The 19,684-nt window shown below is 41.2% G+C and overlaps 1 protein-coding gene across 1 annotated transcript in view; it reads right to left on the bottom strand.

The window, feature by feature from the left end:
* Positions 1-19,684, bottom strand: part of LOC132832486 (amine sulfotransferase-like) — a 73,926-nt gene that overhangs the window by 18,626 nt on the left and 35,616 nt on the right. Inside the window, exons 3-4 of the mRNA XM_060850541.1 lie at positions 17,533-17,735; positions 13,243-13,369 (exon numbers count right to left, since the gene is read on the bottom strand). Coding sequence (XP_060706524.1) covers positions 13,243-13,369; positions 17,533-17,735 — 330 coding nt within the window. The remainder of the gene's footprint in view (positions 1-13,242; positions 13,370-17,532; positions 17,736-19,684) is intronic.

The raw sequence follows: 19,684 nt of genomic DNA, 5'->3' as shown, positions 1-19,684 counted from the left end.
CTACATTAGCGGGTAGGGCATTCCATGCTCTTACCACTCTTGGAGTAAAGAGGCTGCCTCTGACATCTGTCTTAAATCTATCACCCCTCAATTTGTAGTTATGCCTCCTCGTACATGCTGACATCATCATTCTAGGAAAAAGACTTTCACTGTCTATCCTATCTAATCCTCTGATCATCTTGTATGTCCTATCAAATTCCCTCTTAGCCTTTTTCTTTCCAATGAGAATATACCCAAGTCTCTCAGCCTTTCCTCATATGAGCTTCCTTCCAGACCAGGCAACATCCTGGTAAATTACCTTTGCACCTTTTCCAATGCTTCCACATCCTTCCCGAAATATGGCAATCAGAACTGTACACAATACTCCAAGTACAGCCACACTAGTGTTTTATACAGGTACAGCATGACACTACAGCTCAGGAACTTAATCCTTCTACCAATGAAACCTAACACACCGTATGCCTTCTTAACAGCATTATCAACCTGGGTGGCAACTTTCAGGGATCTATGTACATGGACTCCAAGATCCCTCTGCACATCCACACTACCAACAATACATCCCTTGACCCAGTATTCTGCCTCCAACCACAAGGTATGAATTCAGATTTCTCCAGTTTCCTCATTTCCCCTCCCCCCACCTTGTCTCAGTCGGTTCCCTCAACTCAGCACCGCCCTCCTAACCTGCAATCCTCTTCCTGACCTCTCCGCCCCCACCCCACTCCGGCCTATCACCCTCACCTTGATCTCCTTCCACCTATCCCACCTCCATCGCCCCTCCCCCTAGTCCCTCCTCCCTACCCTTTATCTTAGCCTGCTTGGCTCTCTCTCTCTCTTATTCCTGATGAAGGGCTTATGCTCGAAACGTCGAATTCTCTGTTCCTGAGATGCTGCCTGGCCTGCTGTGCTTTGACCAGCAACACATTTGCAGCTGTGATCTCCAGCATCTGCAGACCTCATTTTTTACTCCAGTATTCTGCCTTCCTATTATTCTTCCCAAAGTGAATCACCTCAAAATCCTGGAACACAGTTCCTAACAGCACAGTGAGTCTACATACACCACATGCCGTGTATCCAGAAGGCAGCTTCAAAAAAGTTAAAAATCACACAACACCAGGTTATAGTCCAACAGGTTTAATTGGAAGCTCTAGCTTTTGGAGCGTTGCTCCTTCATCGGGTGGTTCAATGTGGAATGTGGTTGATTGAACACAGGGGTAGTGAGAGGGAGGATATAGACACTAGGCTAACTAGAATAAAAACATTCTAGTGATTAGCATTGATGTGATTTTCAGCAGCAGATGGATTGTATCAGAGCTGGAATCATGGAGGGAAAAGTTGGCAATCTATGCGATGGAGAGGATATACTGTCAGGAGTTGAGTTTTGGGTTAAAGAGGTTGGAAACAGCTTGTTTCAACTAGAGAAAGGAGTGTGGATTAGTAGTCCAGTGCTGTTACCATCATGCCACCAGCTCCCTTACCCATTTTCACATTCCAGCAAACATGTACAAACAGTATTAAGAAAAGGTATTATTTGTGAACTTGCACAAGATTCGTAAAACTCAGCTTCAGTGTATGAAATGAAAAGATTCCTTTTTTGAGGTATTTTAGGTGTTGGAGGTGATTCCCTCAAATTCCAGGAGCAGCAATTACTGTTTAATATGCTGTTGCCATTGTTTTGGAACTTTGAAAAAAAAAGTCAAAAGGGAGAAAGACAGACAAAGGCAGCAAGCACATGGTCTGTAAGGGAGAGGGAGAGAGAAACCCACACTGCTAACTGACACAGCAGTGAATCTGCACAGTTACTGCCTTTGTTGTTTGAATTCATGTATCGCTGGACATCGGAGTGTGTCTAGGAAAACTTAAACAGTGAAACTCACAAGTGATCTTGGAAGAACCTATTTGGGAGAGATGACAGCACAGAAACAGATAAGTAAATAGTTTTAACTAAAACCTTGCTGTAAATCGACAATAGTGAGTAGAGTGGGTTCTTTCTTGATTGGGATCTGTCTCTTCATTAAATTTTAAAAATATAAGCCATAAGTATTAAGTTAGTCTGGAGCAGTGTTTTGTAGAGCAATAAGACAGTGCTATTTTCTTGGTCTATAGATTGGAAGGAGCAAAATGGACTTTAGTAGAGTGATATGCTCTTCTTGTCAGATGTGGAAGTTTCAGGAGAGTTTAAGTGCTACTGAGGTTTATATCTGCAATAAATGTAATTGGTTATGAATCCTGTCAGATCAAATGGATTGGTTAGAGCAACGGTTAGAGGCAATGAGGAACTAGGGGATGTGATGGATGGCAGTGAGAGGAAGGGAGAAAAGCCACAGATACAGTCAGGTAGATGGGTTAACACCAAGATAGGTAGGAGAGGTAGGTAGGTAATAAAGGAGTGTTCTATGGCTATCCCCATGTCAAACAAATATGCTGTTTTGGAAAATGTAGGGGGTGATGGACTTTCAGGGCAATGTAGCAGGAACAGCCAAGTTTTTGGTCTCAAAACTGGCTCTAATGTAATGAGGGGTATATCGGATTCCAAGCGATCAATTGCGTGAGGAGACTCTCTAGTCAGGGGCACAGACAGACGAATCTGCGGCCAGCAGCGAAAAATCAGAATGGTGTGCTCCCTCCCTGATGCCAGGATCAAGATCTCAGAGAAGATGCAGTATGTTCTCAAAGGGAAAAGGCACCAGCAGGAGGTCATTGTACACATTGGTTTCAGCGACAATGGAAGGGAAAAACATGAGATTCTGAAGGAAGGATATAGAAAGTTAGACAGGAGTTTAAAAAGGAGGTCCTCAAGGGTAGTAATATCTGGATTACACCCGGTGCTATAAGCTAGAGAGAGTAGGAATAGGAGGACAGCCCAGAAGAATGCGTGGCTGAAGAGTTGGCATATGGGAGAAGGTTTCACATTTTTGGATCATTGGACTCTCTACTAGGGTAGAAGTGACTTGGGCCAGAAGGATGGATTGCCCCTGAATTGGAATGGGACTAATTTATTGGCAGAGAGATTTGCTAGAGCTGCTCAGAAGGATTTAAACTAATTTTTTTTTGGGTGGGGGGGACCAAAGGAGATAGTGAGGAAAGACATCAATCTGAGACGGGTACAGTTGAGAACAAAGGCAAGTCAAACAGTCATGGCAGGCAGGATCAAAGCAGAGAACAAGGTAAGACTGTTAAATTAAACTGCATTTATTTCAACGCAAGAGGCCTAACAGGGAAGGCAGATGAACTCAGGGCATGGTTAGGAACATGGGACTGGGATATCAAAGAAATTACAGAAACATGGCTCAGGGATGGGCAGGACTGGCAGCTTAATGTTCCAGGATACAGATGCGACAGAAAGAATAGAAAGGGAGGCAAGAGAAGAGGCGGTTGGGGGGGGGGGGGGGGGTTGTTTTTGATAAGGGATAGCATTATAGCTGTACTGAGGGAGGATATTCTCGGAAATATATCCAGGGAAGTTATTTGGGTGAAACTGAGAAATAAGAAAGGGATGATCACCTTATTAGAATTGTATTATGGACCCCCTAATAGTCAGAGGGAAATTGAGAAGCAAACGTGTAAGGAGATCTCAGTTATCCCTAAGAATAATAGGGTGGTTATAGTAGGGGATTTTAACTTTCCAAACATATTCTGGGACTGCCATAGTGTTATAAGTTTAGACAGAGAGGACTTTGTTAAGAGGGTACAAGAGACATTTTTAAGTTAGTATGTGGATGTACCTACTAGAGAAGGTGCAAAACCTGGCTTACTCTTGGGAAATAAGGCAGGGCAGGTGACTGACGTGTCAGTGGGGGAGCACTTTGGGGCCACCGATCATAATTCTGTTAGTTTTAAAATAGCGCTGGAAAAGGACGGACCAGATCTAACAGTTGAGGTTCTAAACTAGAGGGAGGCTAATTTTGACGGTATTAGACAAGAACTTTCAAAAGCTGATTGGGGCCAGATGTTTGCAGGTAAAGGGACGGCTGGAAAATGGGAAGCCTTCAGAAATGAAATAACGAGAATCCAGAGAAAGTATATTCCTGTAAGGGTGAAAGGAAAGGCTGGTAGGTGTAGGGAATGCTGGATGACTAGAAAAAATTGATGGTTTGGTTAAGAAAAAGAAAGAGGTCTATGTCAGGTATAAACAACAGAGATCAAGTGAATCCTTAGAAGAGTATAAAGACAGTAGGAGTATACTTAAGAGGTAAATCAGGAGGGCAAAAAGGAGACATGAGATAGCTTTGGCAAATAGGGTTAAGGTTTAGGGTGAGAGGAGGAAGATTTAAAAGGGACCTAAGGAGCAACATTTTCACACAGTGGATGGTGCATGAATGGAATGAGCTGCCAGAGGAAGTGTTGGCGGCTGGTGTAATTGTAACATTTAAAAGGCAACTGGATGGGTTTATGACTGGGAAGGGTTTAGAGGGATTATGGGCCAAGTGCTGGCAAATGGGACCAAATTAGGTTGGGATATCTGGTCAGCATGGACGAGTTGGACTGAAGGATCTGTTTCCATGCTGTACATCTCAATGAATCTTGAGATAGCAGCCACATAATCTGTGTCTAAAAAACAGTGTTTGTGATTTCAATTTTCCCCTATAAATTGATTGCAATTGGCTCAAGATAGCACAAGTGAATTGTCCATGTTAAACTGCCCATTGTGTTCAAGGATATGGAGAGGCATTAGTCGGGAGTAAATGTAGAGAAATGGGTAGGGGAATAGGTCTGGGTGGCTTACTCTTCAGAGGGTCAGTGTGGACTTGTTGGGCCAATGGCCCATTCCCACTGTGTAAGGATTCCATGATGATGCCTCCTGTGCCCTTTCCCTAGGGGCAGCACAGTGGCTCAGTTTTTTCACTGCTGCCTCACAATGCCAGGGACCCAGCTTCAATTCCAGCCTTGGGTGACTCTCTGTGTGAAGTTTGCACATTCTCCCTGTGTCTGCATGGGCTTCCTCCTGGTTCTCCGATTTCCTCCCACAACCTGAAGATGTGCAGGTCAGGTGAACTGGCCACGCTAAATTCCCATTGTGTTAGGTGCATTAGTAGGGGTAAATATAGGGTAAGGGAATGGGTCTGGGTGGGTTACTCTTTGGATGGGTGTTGTGGACTTGCTGGGCCGAAGGGCCTGTTTCCATACTGTAAGGAATCTAAAAAAAAATGCAGAGGAGATATCAAGAGTGGTGGCATTTGGGGAGGTAGAGTTAGCTGTCACCATTTTACATCTGGAACCTGATATTATGTTTGGAATAATGTAATAATTGATGGGCAACATATAGATGGGAAGCAGGAATACTGAGGAGAAATCTTCAGGGAACTCCTGAATATCAAAGAGTGGAATAAAATAAGGACTTTACCACACAGCTTAGAATAGAGGGTAGGCATACAGGGTCAACTGTAGTGTCTGCATCCAAAAATGATATCCCCAAGTGAGATTAAAGGTTCATTGAACATAGCAATAAGAAATCGTTGCAGACTGGAAACATATGTGAGAACAGGCCGTTCTGGTCACCCTTCAATAAGAAGGATGTTGTTAAAGTTGGATGGTGCAGAAAAGATTCACAAGAATGCGGTCTGGCCTGGAGTGTTTGAGTATTAGGAGTAGGCTGAATAGACTGGGGTTTTTAATCGCTGAAGTGTCGGAGGCTGAGGGATGACTTTGTAGAGGTTTATAAAATCATGAGGGGCATGAATAGGGTCTTTTTCCGAGGACAGGGGAGTCCAAAATTAGAGGGCATACGGTTAAAGGGGAAAGATCTAAAAAGGACCTGAGGGATAACGTTTTCATGCAAAAGATGTTGCGTGGATGGAACGAGCTGCCAGAGGAAGAGGTGGATGCATATCTAATTACAGCATTTAAAAGGCATTTGGATGGGTACTTGTTTTTAACCACCAAACACAGAGGAATGCTTGGGGAAAGTACTCAGAAGAGACGATTCAGCACATAACATCAAAACCAGCATACTATAATATTCGAGACAATAGACAATAGGTGCAGGAGTAGGCCATTCTGCCCTTTGAGCCTGCACCACCATTCATTATGATCATGGCTGATCATCCTCAATCAGTATCCTATTCCTGCCTTATCCCCATAACCCTTGATTCCACTATCTTTAAGAGCTCTATCTAACTCTTTCTTGAAGCTATCCAGAGACTTGGCCTCCACTGCCTTCTGGGGCAGAGCATTCCATACACCCACCACTCTCTGGGTGAAGCAGTTTCTCCTCAACTCTGTTCTAAGTGGCCTACCCCTTATTTTTAAACTGTGTCCTCTGGTTCTGGACTCACCCATCAGCGGAAACATGCATCCTGCCTCCAGAGTGTCCAATCCTTTAATATTCATATATGTCTCAATCAGATCCCCTCTCAGCCTTCTAAACTCAAGCGTATACAAGCCCAGTCACTCCAATCTTTCAGCGTAAGATAGTCCTGCCATTCCGGGAATTGACCTCGTGAACCTATGTTGCACTCCCTCAATAGCCAGAATAACTTTCCTCAAATTTGGAGACTAAAACTGCACACAATATTGCAGGTGCGGTCTCACCAGGGCCCTGTACAGCTGCAGAAGGATCTCTTAGTTACTCAATTCCTCTTGTTATGAAGGCCAGCATGCTACTAGCTTTCTTCACTGCCTGCTGTACCTGCATGCTTGCATTCATTGACTGATGTACAAGAACACCTAGATCTTGTTGTACGTCCCCTTTACCTAACTTGACTCCATTTAGGTAGTAATCTGCCTTCCTGTTCTTGCCACCAAAGTGGATAACCACACATTTATCCACATTAAACTGCATCTGCCATGCATCCGTCCACTTACCTAGCCTGTCCAGGTCACCCTGTATTCTCCTAAAATCCTCCTCACATTTCACACTGCCACCCAGCTTTGTGTCATCAGCAAATCTGCTAATATTACTTTTAATACCTTCATCTATATCATTAATGCATATTGTAAAAAGCTGCGGTCCCAGCACTGATCCCTGCGGCACACCACTGGTCACCGCCAAAAGGGAGCCGTTTATCACTACTCTTTGTTTCCTAACAGCCAACCAATTTTCAATCCATGGCAGTATTTTGCCCCTAATACTATGTGTCCTAATTTTGTTCACTAACCTCCAATGTGGGACTTTATCAAAGGCTTTCTGAAAGTCCAGGTATACTACATCCACTGGATCTCCCTTGTCCATCTTCAGAGTTACATTCTCAAAAGATTCTAGAAGATTAGTCAAGCATGATTTCCCCTTCATAAATCCATGCTGACTCTGACCTATCCTGTTATTGCTATCCAGATGTGTCATAATTTCATCCTTTATAATTGACTCCAGCATTTTTCCCATTATTGAGGTCAGACTAACTGATCTATAATTCTCTGTTTTCTCTCTCCCTCCTTTCTTAAAAAGTGGGACAACATTAGCCACCCTCCAATCCGCAGGAACTGATCCTGAATCTATAGAACATTGGAAAAAGATCACCAATGCATCCACGATTTCTAGAGCCACCTCCTTCAGTACTCTGGGATGTAGACCATCAGGTCCCGGGGACTTATCAGCCTTCAGACCTAATAGTCTCTCCAACACCATTTCCTGCTTAATAAAAATTCCCTTCAGTTCAGGTCCTTCAGCCACTATTACATCTGGGAGATTGCTCGTGTTTTCCCCAGTGAAGACAGATCTAAAGTACCAATTCAACTCTTCTGCCATTTCTTTGTTCCCCGTAATAAATTCATCTGTTTCTGTCTTCAAGGGCCCAATTTTAGTCTTAACCATTTTTTTTCTTTTCATATACCTAAAAAGCCTTTACTATCCTTCTTCATATTTTTGGCCAGTTTACCTTCGTACCTTATTTTTTCTTTGAATATTTCCTTTTTAGTTATCCTCTGTTGTTCTTTAAAAGCTTCCCAGTCCTCCAATTTCCCACTCATCTTTGCTATGTTATATTTTTCCCTTTTGTCTTTATATGGTCCTTAACTTCCCTTGTCAGCCAAGGTCACCCCTCCTCCCCTTAGGATCTTTCTTCCTTTTTGGAATGAACTGATCCTGCATCTTCAGCATTATACCCAGAAATTCCTGCCATTGTTGTTCCACTGCCATCCCTGCTAGGGTATTGCACCATTGAACTTTGGCCAGCTCCTTCCTCATAGCTCCATAGTTCCCCTTATTTAACTGAAATATTGTCACTTCCGATTCTACCTTCTCCCTTTAAAACTGCAGATTAAAGCTTATTGTATTGTGATCACTGCCTCCTAATGGCTCCTTTACTTCGAGGTCCCTGATCAAATTTGGTTCGTTGCATAACACCAGATCCAGAATTGCTTTCTCCCTGGTAGGCTCCATCTCAGAGGCACACCACAAACTCTCTTTCTTGAGGTCCAGTACCATCCTGATTCTCCCAGTCTACCTGCATGTTGAAATCCCCCATAACAACTGTCATAATATCTTTGCAACAGGCCAATTTCAGTTCTTTATTCAACTTACACACTACATCCAGGCTACTGTTTGGGGCCTGTAGATAACTCCCATTAGGGGCTTTCTATCCTTAGAATTTCGCAGCTCTATCCATACTGACTCTACATCCCCTGATTCTAGGTCCCCCCACGCAAGGGACTGAATATCATTCCTTACCAACAGGGCCACCCCACCCCCTCTGCCCGTCAGTCTGTCCTTATGATAGCACGTATAGCCTTGAATATTCATTTCCCAGGCCCTGTCCGCTTGAAGCCATGTCTCAGTTATCCCCACAACATCGTAACAGCCAATCTCCAAATGAGCCTCAAGGTCATCCACCTTATTTCTAATGCTTTGTCCATTCACATATAATATTATTAATTTGTTCACCCTTCCTATCAATCCCTATTTCACTCAACCTTACGCATGATCCTTTTTTGAGTTTTCTGCTCCATTGATTCCTTTGTCTTTCTTGACTTCTCTTGTTCTAACTTTCCCTTTAACTTCCTTCTTAAACTTCCAGTTTGTCCCCTCCCCCCCGCTATTTAGTTTAAACGTAGCTGTTTCACAGTTCACTGGACTTTGCCATTGGACCAGAAATTGAGATCAATCTCCAAGTGCCAGCCATCACTAACGTTCCCTGACGAGCTTGATACTCACTTGTTGAATATGTCTAAAGTAGTTTATGATTATAAGCTAAGTGCATGTATCTGCCTGTATTCATTTTGATTGACCTTAAAGACCAGTTAAGGGACTTCAGCCTAACATTACATCAACCTTGCTTAAATTTGTAGCCTGTTCAAGAAGGATAGTGGGAGATCATTGATCTTGGGCACAGTTACAAAGGATGTTGACTTGACTGAAATTATTTTAGTGCCATGACATGGAATTGCAAGAAACAGGAGCATGGAATTGGGAGATGACACCAAGTTGAAAAACTTGAAGGAAAGGAGGGTTGCAAATGGAAAGGTAGGACTGAAGAATTAAGTCTGGGTTTTTGAGGTGGCTATTCTTGATGACTTGAAGGTGCCAGCGTTGGACTGGGGTGGACAAAGTTAAAAATCGCACAACACCAGGTTACATTCCAACAGGTTTATTTGGAAGCACTATCTGCCATCAGGTGATGAAGAAGTGGTGCTCCAAAAGCTAGTGCTTCCAATTAAACCTGTTGGACTATAACCTGGTGTTGTGTGATTTTTAACGATATTCTTGATGGCAGATTTGCAAAGGAGGAGAACTGCAACTAGGGAGATAGAAGTGCTCATAACATCCATTAGCAGGAGGGTCAAGAAAGAAAAATGAATGTTTAACAGTTTCATGGAAATGCATTTGATATAGAAGAAGTACCTTTTGTAGACAAGGTGTTCTCAAAGAGGACATGAACAGAAATAGGAGAGAAATCATTGAAAGACTCCAGTTCTGAGCTGGAACAGATTACAAACTTGGAAGGAGTTTGGTTTAGTGAGTTACAGGAAGGGAATTAATAGTTACTAATTGAGGAGAAAAACAGTCACTCTCCCATCTTCCTTTAAAAGAGAACATTGGGACCCCTGTTAAGTCTATTAGTTTTCACTGATCACAGGCAAAACTGGGTTAAAGTGTGAAAAAATGTACTCTGGCAGCACAGACCTAGTTCTTTTTGAAAGTCATATCTTCTGTACTTAACTCTAGACAAAATGCAGATTTCACATTATTTGTAATTAAAACTAGTACTTCTGAGGCTGGGGCTTTTTTCACTGGAATCTAGGAGGTAGAGGGATGACCTTATAGAGGTTTATAAAATCAAAAGGGGAACAGATAAAGTGAATAGCAAAGGTTTTTTTTCCCCTAATGTAAGGGAATTCAAAACTAGAGGGCATATTTTTAAGGTAAGAAGAAAAAGATTTAAAAAGGAACCTGATGGGGTAACTTTTTACATACAGCGGGTGGTTCGTATGTGAATGAACTGCCAGAGGAAGTATTAGATGCAGTTACAGTTACAACATTTACAAGATATTTGGACAGGTACATGAATAGAAAAGGTTTGGAGTGATATGGGCTCAATGCAGGCAAGTGGGACTAGTTTAGTGTGGGAAATTGGTTGGCATGAACGAGTTAAGCTGAAGGATCAGTTTCCATGCTCAGGCCTCTTTAGGCCAAGTGACATCGATTGAACAAATACGGTGAACAAATAATTTAACTATTCACCATTAGATCTCAATGGACTCCAATATGCACTTGGATCCTGTTCTCATCTGTCAAAACTGAATTCGAATGAGGTTTACTGTCATATGTTCTCACATGAGTACAGTGAAAAGTTTATATGTCACCACTTACAGCACCATCTTAGGCATGAAAAAAGTACTCAGGTATATGATAACCACTAGCTTCCTTATTCTGTTGCAAGCAGGCTTCATAAACCCATCTCCTCCAGTAAAATGAATACCATTGACCTGCCATTTCTGTTCCTTCCCCTAGTCGCCTTTGACAAATTTCCTCTAAGTTTTTCCGCCACCTCGCATTATTTCCTATTTTCACTCCTCTCTAAGCTCATTACGCTGATCAGACACATCTCCTGTTTATGAATCTACTCCCTTGAAACCGATCACCCAACCTCTCCCCAGTTCTCATGTTAACAGATGTTGTTAATGGCTCTTTCTCTCTTTATGCATTGCTCTCATCCTTTTTAAATCCCTACCATTGACCACATCATCCTATCTCCAATCTCTTTCATTTCCAATATCCTTGAACTCAGCCTCCCTTGCTCTATATTCCGTGGAGTTGAGGTTAACTAAACAATGGGGCTATAGCCCTTACTTCCACCATATCCCATTCCTCATCGTAGAAATGCTGTTGACATTCATGAGTTCCCAGTTAAACAATACCTTGATTTTAAAATTCTCTACCCTGTTTTCAAATCGCTTTGTGGCCTCCCCACTTCCTTTCCCTGCAACTTCCCCTCACTCCATAACCATCTCAGACATGACCCAGATTTTCTGACGGCCATTTCTGAAACAAAAATGGAAATCCCTGTGGAATTTTCATCAGAATAGACTTCCCAGGAAATTGAAGATTCCACTGGGCAACTCTCCTTTGCTTGTAACCCTCTGAAAATATTAATTTAATTTGTAGAATTCTAAGGGCTCGGTGGAAGTATATAGTTATGCAGGAAAGGTTAGATGATTTAATATCTATTCAAGCTACTGAGTAACTGTTCAACTCAACCCGCCGCACTGCAAACTTACCTCCCCCAGATCTCTTACTTTCCCTAGTCCCCTGGCCCAACAAACCTCTCCCCAGAGACTGGACACTGCATGCCACCACCATACCCAAGCACACCGTGGTACACAAATCTCCCTCCCCAGTAGCTGTTCAAATGGCTGTGTGAGAACTGGACCTTTAGCTCAGAATATAGCAGCTGACCGCTGTGAAAAAGTGGGCCTGGTTCATCTTCCTTGGCATTTCTATGCTATGATGGAACTGTCAGAATAGTAATATGGCTCTGTATTTCTGAAGGCATCCTGATTAGAATCTGGTGTCAGAAATGCAGAGCTCATTCATGGGATTAGGAAAAGGAACACAGTGACAACCGACAGCGAATTGCAACTCCTTGAAAAATTTGACGCACTTTTCCTCCCCTAATTCTAGCCTTTTGAGCTCCCTAATTGGAATGCTCCACCTTTGGTAGACTGAAGGCACGAAGCTCTAGAATTCCTTTTTTAAAACCCTCTCAGTTTTTTTCTACCTATAAGAGCTCCTTAAAAATGTAGGCATTGACCAAGCCTTCCGCCATTTACGCCAACACTATCTTAAGTGGCTGCAATCTAAACTGCTTCAAAACACTTTGGTGAATTATCTTTGAGTTTTTTTTTAATGTTAACAGTAGTATACCAAGACAAGTTGTCAGACAGGTCTCCCATTAAAGTCATATTTTCTGTCTTACACTTATAACATCTTTGCCAATCAGAGGGGCCAGAACTCTACAGTCCCAGCAGCTCTCTCAGGAGTGGCTGCTCCTAACAGTAGTGCAGTAGGCCCCAGAGAGCAGGTTTACCATGGCCAGTCAGTCAGGAGTCATTGTGGAGGGTGTCCTTTAGCAAGGGTGATCCTTCTCAAGGAGGGATCTCTCCATCAGCTGAATCAGAATGGATCCCCCAGCCCATGCCCGTGCTCGTGCAGCCTGGAGAATGTTTACTTTGCAACCTCCCCCAGTCATGTTCTACCATACTCACGTCATTGCCAATGACAAGAGAGTTTGGGTTAACCTTACTGCGAAATGAAACCCTTAACTAACCATCAGTCGCTCCTGACCTTTCCTTTCCCCAACTTAAACCAGAGCACCAGGAATGCAATGAGTATCTTAGTCCTGCACTTTCTCTCAACTCTGAGCTCCCCCATCGCCTCTGAGGCTGCTCCCAGGATGGAAGGCCAACAAAAAGTTAAATTTTACCCATATTTGTCACATGAGTAAGATGGAAGCACAGCTCATAGCAAGGATCCATCTGTTGTGGCATTTCCATTTCAGGTACACAAATCAACCTTCATTATACACTCACTGCTTTTTACTGATGATGTGTTCACTGAGGCTAGAGCCTTGCAAATTACTCCTTTGTGAACTCTTTGGTGGGGACCATAAACTCTGTTTTAAGCAATGTCTACATTTAGTTGAAGATATTCCTCTCAGCTAAAGGAAATATAATCATGATGGATGGAACGCAAAGACGTAAGAGACTCATTCAATCTGTGTTATAATTCAATATAATTCTGATATACAGAAGCATAAGAACTGATGATCAAGCTGATACCTACATAGCACACATGAAATTATAACTATTTACCTCTGCCTTCAAGGAATTTTTCTAGAAAGTCTGGAAAATCCTTTGGTGATTCATAAAGGGCGAGATACTGATGGAAATAATAGGAAGACACCAGTACATCCTTAGGATTCCGTGCAACATAAATAATCTGCATGGAAAGTAATAGAGTGTGAAACACAAATATTATTCAAACAAGAACACTTTAGTACAGTATAAAAATATATACTGATATTAACCATTTCAGCAATTTACTATGAACTTTAATTTGATATTATATTGGTTCAGGTTTTAGTAAAGAAACAACCGATAATAAATAAAGAACACTATTATTAGTTCACAAACTGGCCAGCAACTTGCATAAAAGTTGTATAAAAGAAAAAGCTGTTTTAATAAAGTGCAACTCCCTACAAGCTGATCGTTCATTTGTGACATACCATCAGCAACTTGCACTTGCCCGCCCCTTGAGTTTCAGGAAGTCATTGCAGCTGCAGTTTACTTGTGATTTAAACTTGCCAGGTAATGTTTAGTTTAGCAGTTAACAGCACAAGCACCATTTAATACTGATAATTATTAATGTCTCTTTCATGAATACATTTCTCTTACACTGTAAGTAGACAATTAAAAGTTCAATGTCTCATCCCTTCATGTTGTGAAATGTTGGAGGTTTTAAGAATGTGATTCTTTTCCTTACTTACCCTAGTCTGTCTTTTACCTCTCAAACTTTCTTTGCCATTCTGTATCTGATTTGACATTAACTTTACACGCCTTGCCTAGTCATTCTGCTTATTTTATGAATCACTTTATTTTATTCATTAAAAAAAAACCCTTGACCTAAATCTCTAAGCCTCTAGGAATGGTTTGTAGGCTCCAGGAATTTAAATTAAATTACCAGAAGATTGCAGTGAGAAGCCATGGAGGAAAATCATAGAGACATTAAAAAGATTTTTTTTGTCATTTCCTTTGAACGGTTCTCTTTACAAGACATACAAATGTTGAAAAAAGGCTCATTAGCTGGCAGCCAAACATTCCTCCACTGGGTAACGAATATTTTTGCATCCCAGTTGGCATAGAAAGGCCGTGAGTCACAAGAAATGATGTACTGGCTGACTAATGGCTACAGCATGTGATGAAAACTCTTAATCACAGTTAGCAACCCTATTGGCACTTTGTTCACTAATGTCCCAAAGATCTTGTTAGTTTTGTACTACTTATTATCTAAAACATTGCTATAAGTGCACAAAGAAAAAAAAAAGTTAAAACGTGCATGAACAAATCAAATTACAAGATCATGAGAATCTGATAAATCATGAGGAGCCCTGTTCCAGCAGAATCCAGGCTGCAGTATTTCTCATATATTGGCTAATAATGTAGACAAAAAGAAGTGTTATTATTTATTCAAAGTGAAATTGAAAATCTTTGATTTGCTTTTTAAGGGTGAGGAGTCAACATGACAGTGCAGACTGTGATTCCATGATCATTCAAGTGATTTTATATTGTGTGTCATTCACATAGACTTTAAATTTATTATGAAGTAGATTTGGACTGATTTTTCAAATTGGAATAGTAAATTTAAGAACATTTTAAAAACACATTTGATGATAAGATTAAGGATGATCCAAAGAGATTCTACAAGTACACTAAGAGCAAGAGGGCAACAAGAGAGATGGTAGGGACTCAAGGAGGTCGTCTTTGTGTTGAATCCCAGGAAATAGGAGAGATACTAGATGAATATTTCCTGTCAATGTTTATTGTGGAGAAAGAAATGGAGTCTAGAGAAGGCAGAGAAATAAACTTTGCTGCTTTAAAAAAGTTCACATCACAGAAGATGAATTCGGGAGGTCTTAGAGAATATAAAGGAGGATAAATCTCTGGGACTTAATCTAATGTATCCCAGAATGTACTGGGAAGTAAGAGAGGAAATTTCAAGACCTCTTGCAGAAATATTTGCATCATCAATAACTACAGGTGAGGTGCGTGATGACTGGAAGGTGGCTAATACTGTACCTTTGTTTAAGAATGGTTGTAAGGAGAAATCAGAAAACTATAGACTGACTTTGGTTGTGGGCAAATTGTTGGAGGTGATTATAAAAGATAGGATTTATGGACATTTAGAGAGACAAAAATTGATTAGGGATAGTTGACATGGTTTTGTGCGAGGAAAGTAACATCTCACAACGTGATTGGATGTTTTTGAGGAAGTTACCAAAAAGATTGATGATGGCAGAGCAGAGCCTTTGACTAATCACTGAACTTGCCAAATAGATACATAATTTGCATAATGGCAGGAGACAGAGAGTAACAGTGGAGAGTTGTTTCTCGGACTGGAGGCCTGTGATCAGCAGTGTTCCACAGGGATCGATTCTGGGTCCTCTTTTGTTTCTCATTTTATATAAATGATTTGGATGCGAATATAGAAGGCATGGTTAGTAAATTTGCAGATGACACCAAAATTGGTGGCATTGTAGACAGTGAGGAAGGTTTTCTAAGATCACAAATGGATGTTGATCAGATGGGTCAATGGGCTAAAAATGGCTGATGGAGTTCAATCTGGATAAATGTGAGGTATTGCATTTTGGTACGACAAACCAGGGTAGGGCTTATACAATTAATGGTAGGGCCTGGAGAAGTGTTGTAGAACAAAGGGGCTTAGGGGTGCAGATACATAATTCTTTGAAGTTTGCATCACATACTGGCATGGTGTTTAAAAATGTATTTGGCTCACTTGCCTTCATTGCTCAGTTCTTTCAGTATAGGAGTTGGGAAGTCATGTTGAGGTTGTATAGGACTTTGGTGAGACTTCTTCTAGAATACTGTGTCCAGTTCTGGTCACTCAGTTATAGGAAGGATATTATCAAGCTGGAGAAGATTCAGAAGAGATTTACGAGGGTATGGAAGGTTTGAGATATAAACAAAAGCCTGGATAGGCTGGGACTTCTTTCACTGGAGCTTTGAAGGCTTAGAAATGATCTGATAGGAGTATATAATACAATGAGAGGTAAAGATTAAGTTATTTGTCTTTTCCCAAGGATATGGGTTTTCAAGACTGGGGGAGGCATTTTTAAGGTGAGAAGAGGGACATTTAAAAAAGACCTGAGGTAAAATTGTTTGACACAGAGGGTGGTTCACATGTGGAATTAATTTCTTGAGGAAGTAGTGGATGCAATTACAATTACAATATCTAAAAGTCATTTGAATAGATGCATGAATTGGAAAGTTATGGTCCAAGAGCATGCAAGTGGGACTAGTTTAGTTTGGGATTATGTTCAGCATGGACTGGTTGGACTCAACGGTCTATTTCTGTGCTGTATGACAAACCTTCAGTACAATGATTGCTCTTTCTCCTCCATGCCATCACAACAATGCTAGCCAACCATAATTTCTTTGGTAGGTTGTTTTACAGCAAATGGCCTTCTGTTGCTTAGTCCTCCCTATCCAAGCTGGGGACTGATATACAGTCACTTGACTGCAGCAGTGGCTGTGTTTTCTTGGAGCCAACAAGTCCTGAAATGGGACTTGAACCAGGGGTTTTCCCTCTTCAAGATAGGAGAACCACTTCAGCTCCCTTTCTATAATGAAGAATCTCTCACATATCCTTTGCCAACATGATTTGGCATCCTGTCATAATAAACTGTTGTTTTAATACATTTCCAAATTCAAGATTGATGTTAGGATTGTGGTTGTGTGATTGAAATGTTTCTGTTTTTTGCATTCTAATAAATGCACTTCCCTTTGGAAAATTCAAAACATCAGCAAAAGATTTGCAAAAGAACAAGGAGGTGCCTAGTGGTCTAGATTCTCAATGTGAGTTATAACGGTTTACCACTACAGTAACAAAAGAGAGACTTAGATGTACAAATGAAGAATGATAATAATAGTATCAGATGCCAAACTTGAAACTTAAAACAAAAGTAACATTCCATTCTTTTAAAGCCATTGGATGTGACAGATGGCTAATTCTGCTTCTCAAACTCAAACTGTTGACTCATTCAATCAGTTACGAAATGACTGGGTCAGAAAGCAAAGTAAAAAGGTCCAATCTTTGCTGGTTTGGAGGTTGTGGGGAGGCAAACAGCACAGCAAGTTTTATCCGAACGTGAGCCAGAGCTGAGAAACTTAATCACAGCGAAATATAAAGACATTAGAAAGTACAAGAGCAAATATGTTCTTAAATATCATTAAGATTATCTGTCTTAGTCATCTATTGGTATGCATCCAGTATGCAGCAAGGAAAAGGTTTTTAGTGGAAATACATAAAAAATAATGAAGAACCAAGCTACTTGTAAAAATAAATAAGTGAAAGAAAATTCATACTTTTCCCTTCTTTTCCTTCAAGGCTTTTGGAACTAAATGATAGGGCAAATGTGTCACACTCAGGCGAGGGGATGGGCGTGCTGGAAAATTTGAGTTTGGTACTTCAATCCAAGGGACACGTTCGATTGCTGGTTTGTTTTGTACAGCAGTTGGGTCGCCATCAGAATAAATTAAACTCATTATTTGCTGCATCCATATCGTACCTGGTATACAGAAGAAAAATAAAATAATCAGAAAAAAATCGCAAGCTCATCATACAACACCTAGAACCTTTCAACACATGGAGGAATGGGCACAGGTGAAAGTCAGCTGATTTAGCATTAATTAAACTGTTTGAAAATGAAGTCAAAAGACTAACCTCCCCATTTTTGCCAAGTTTTTGTTACTTTTACTTTTTATGGGAACTTTTAACCATTGACAACAGTACTCATTTGCCTCTGGCAATAAGCATTTTCAAAAATAGGAAATCAGGGCCCCGTCAAATGCATAGATTCTCATTATCATTTTCGGGAAATAACTTTCCACTATGTAAGAGTTGACTTGTTTTACTAGCAATTAAAGGCTCCCAAAGGGTACATTTTAAATAACCATATCATGGAAAATAGTTTGACCTGGCATATAAGTCAACCTCATTTTTCAGTATATATTGCCTGTTTAGGCCCATTCCTAGGGCATGCATGGACCTCCCAGTTCGCTTCCTGTTTTCTAGCTATTAAGTGCATGTTCAGTGCTATGCTTGCATTAGTGACGGCCTCAATTTTTCATCTCAGAGTTACAGGTCCAAGGTTATCCTTGCTTTATAGGTCACCCAAGGGATCAAACAGATGATATGGATTGGATTGCCAAGACGAAAAGGGAAAGTTGGAGACACATAAACACAGAGCAATCTGCATATGGCAGCCGACAAGCAAACATGGACCCTCTTGCACCAGCACCGGTGACTCACATTTTGTATTCTGCACGTAAATTGACTGCTTTAAGAGATATTTTACAAAGCATTAAATGGTCAAGCTATACCAGACAATCTACAGTATTTGCGTCATCCTCCTTGTAATACAACCATTGTCTTGATATCATGAGATTACATCACATATGTAGTCAAGGAATAATGGCCAACATGGAGCAACCCCTACAACTGTAATCTACATTTGTTAGGAAAAACAAAAAAAGGTAGGTGAATGTAGACATTAAGAGGGAGGAATGACATAGGTAAATTCTGTGGGCAAATTACCTGACAAAATTTGCCTGTCAAACAGCTGACAGGAAAAGTGATAAAGCAGGACTTCTGCTTATTGAGTAAGAATCAGTGGTTTGAATCTCATGATACTTTAGCGGTGTCATTTTGTCAATTTTAATGGACAGTTTTCATCCATGAGACCCATCAGATTTCTTGTGCTATTCCCTCAAACTTAGTTCACTAACTACCTATTGCATCCTTTTCATTGGATGCAGGCCTGATTCTACCACTCCCCCTAACCAGAACAACTCACTACTGTCATATATTCCCAAACAGACTGTCAACATTGATGCTGGTTTTCTGATTAAAAGGCCATAATACACTCAGACAAGCGTTCGCAGTCCAGTGCTGTATAGATTGTCACATTTGCCCCAAACATTGCAGTACAGGGGAAACTATACAACTCCACAACTCTATAGTGGTCTGCATTTTGGACAGGGACCAGGAGGACTGGGGGAATAGGGAAGTGCAAAGGGCAGCAATCCATTTCTGCTAGTTAGATACTGAACACTGCCGGAATGGTGTGACATTGTTACCTGGGTTAATGTGGTTCCTGTTTGTTTTGTTGAAAAAAGTCACCCAGCAATGCCGTAAGAAGATCAATGACCTTCTCCACTCCATCAGCACGAGTGCTACCATTGTCTCGCTGATACTCCTCACTCAGTGTCTGTTACTGCACACACTTCCACCAAGACTCATGCCCTACCATTCTTGCAATTGGGTGCAAAATGATTCTCCCCTCAGCCTCAACCACCCAAACCCCCCCACGGTACTAACACTGCATGGTCTCTATGCCTCTTACTCAGTCACTCAGGTCACCTCACCGACTTGCCCCCACCTGCATCAAAGCAGATCACTGTGACACCCACTTTCCCCTCACTCAATCTAGGATAAAATGATCCGTAATGGGACAGA

Source organism: Hemiscyllium ocellatum, chromosome 3 (assembly GCF_020745735.1).
Source record: "Hemiscyllium ocellatum isolate sHemOce1 chromosome 3, sHemOce1.pat.X.cur, whole genome shotgun sequence".
In the NCBI taxonomy this organism is placed as follows: domain Eukaryota; kingdom Metazoa; phylum Chordata; class Chondrichthyes; order Orectolobiformes; family Hemiscylliidae; genus Hemiscyllium; species Hemiscyllium ocellatum.
This window is presented reverse-complemented; position numbering and strand designations above follow the sequence as displayed.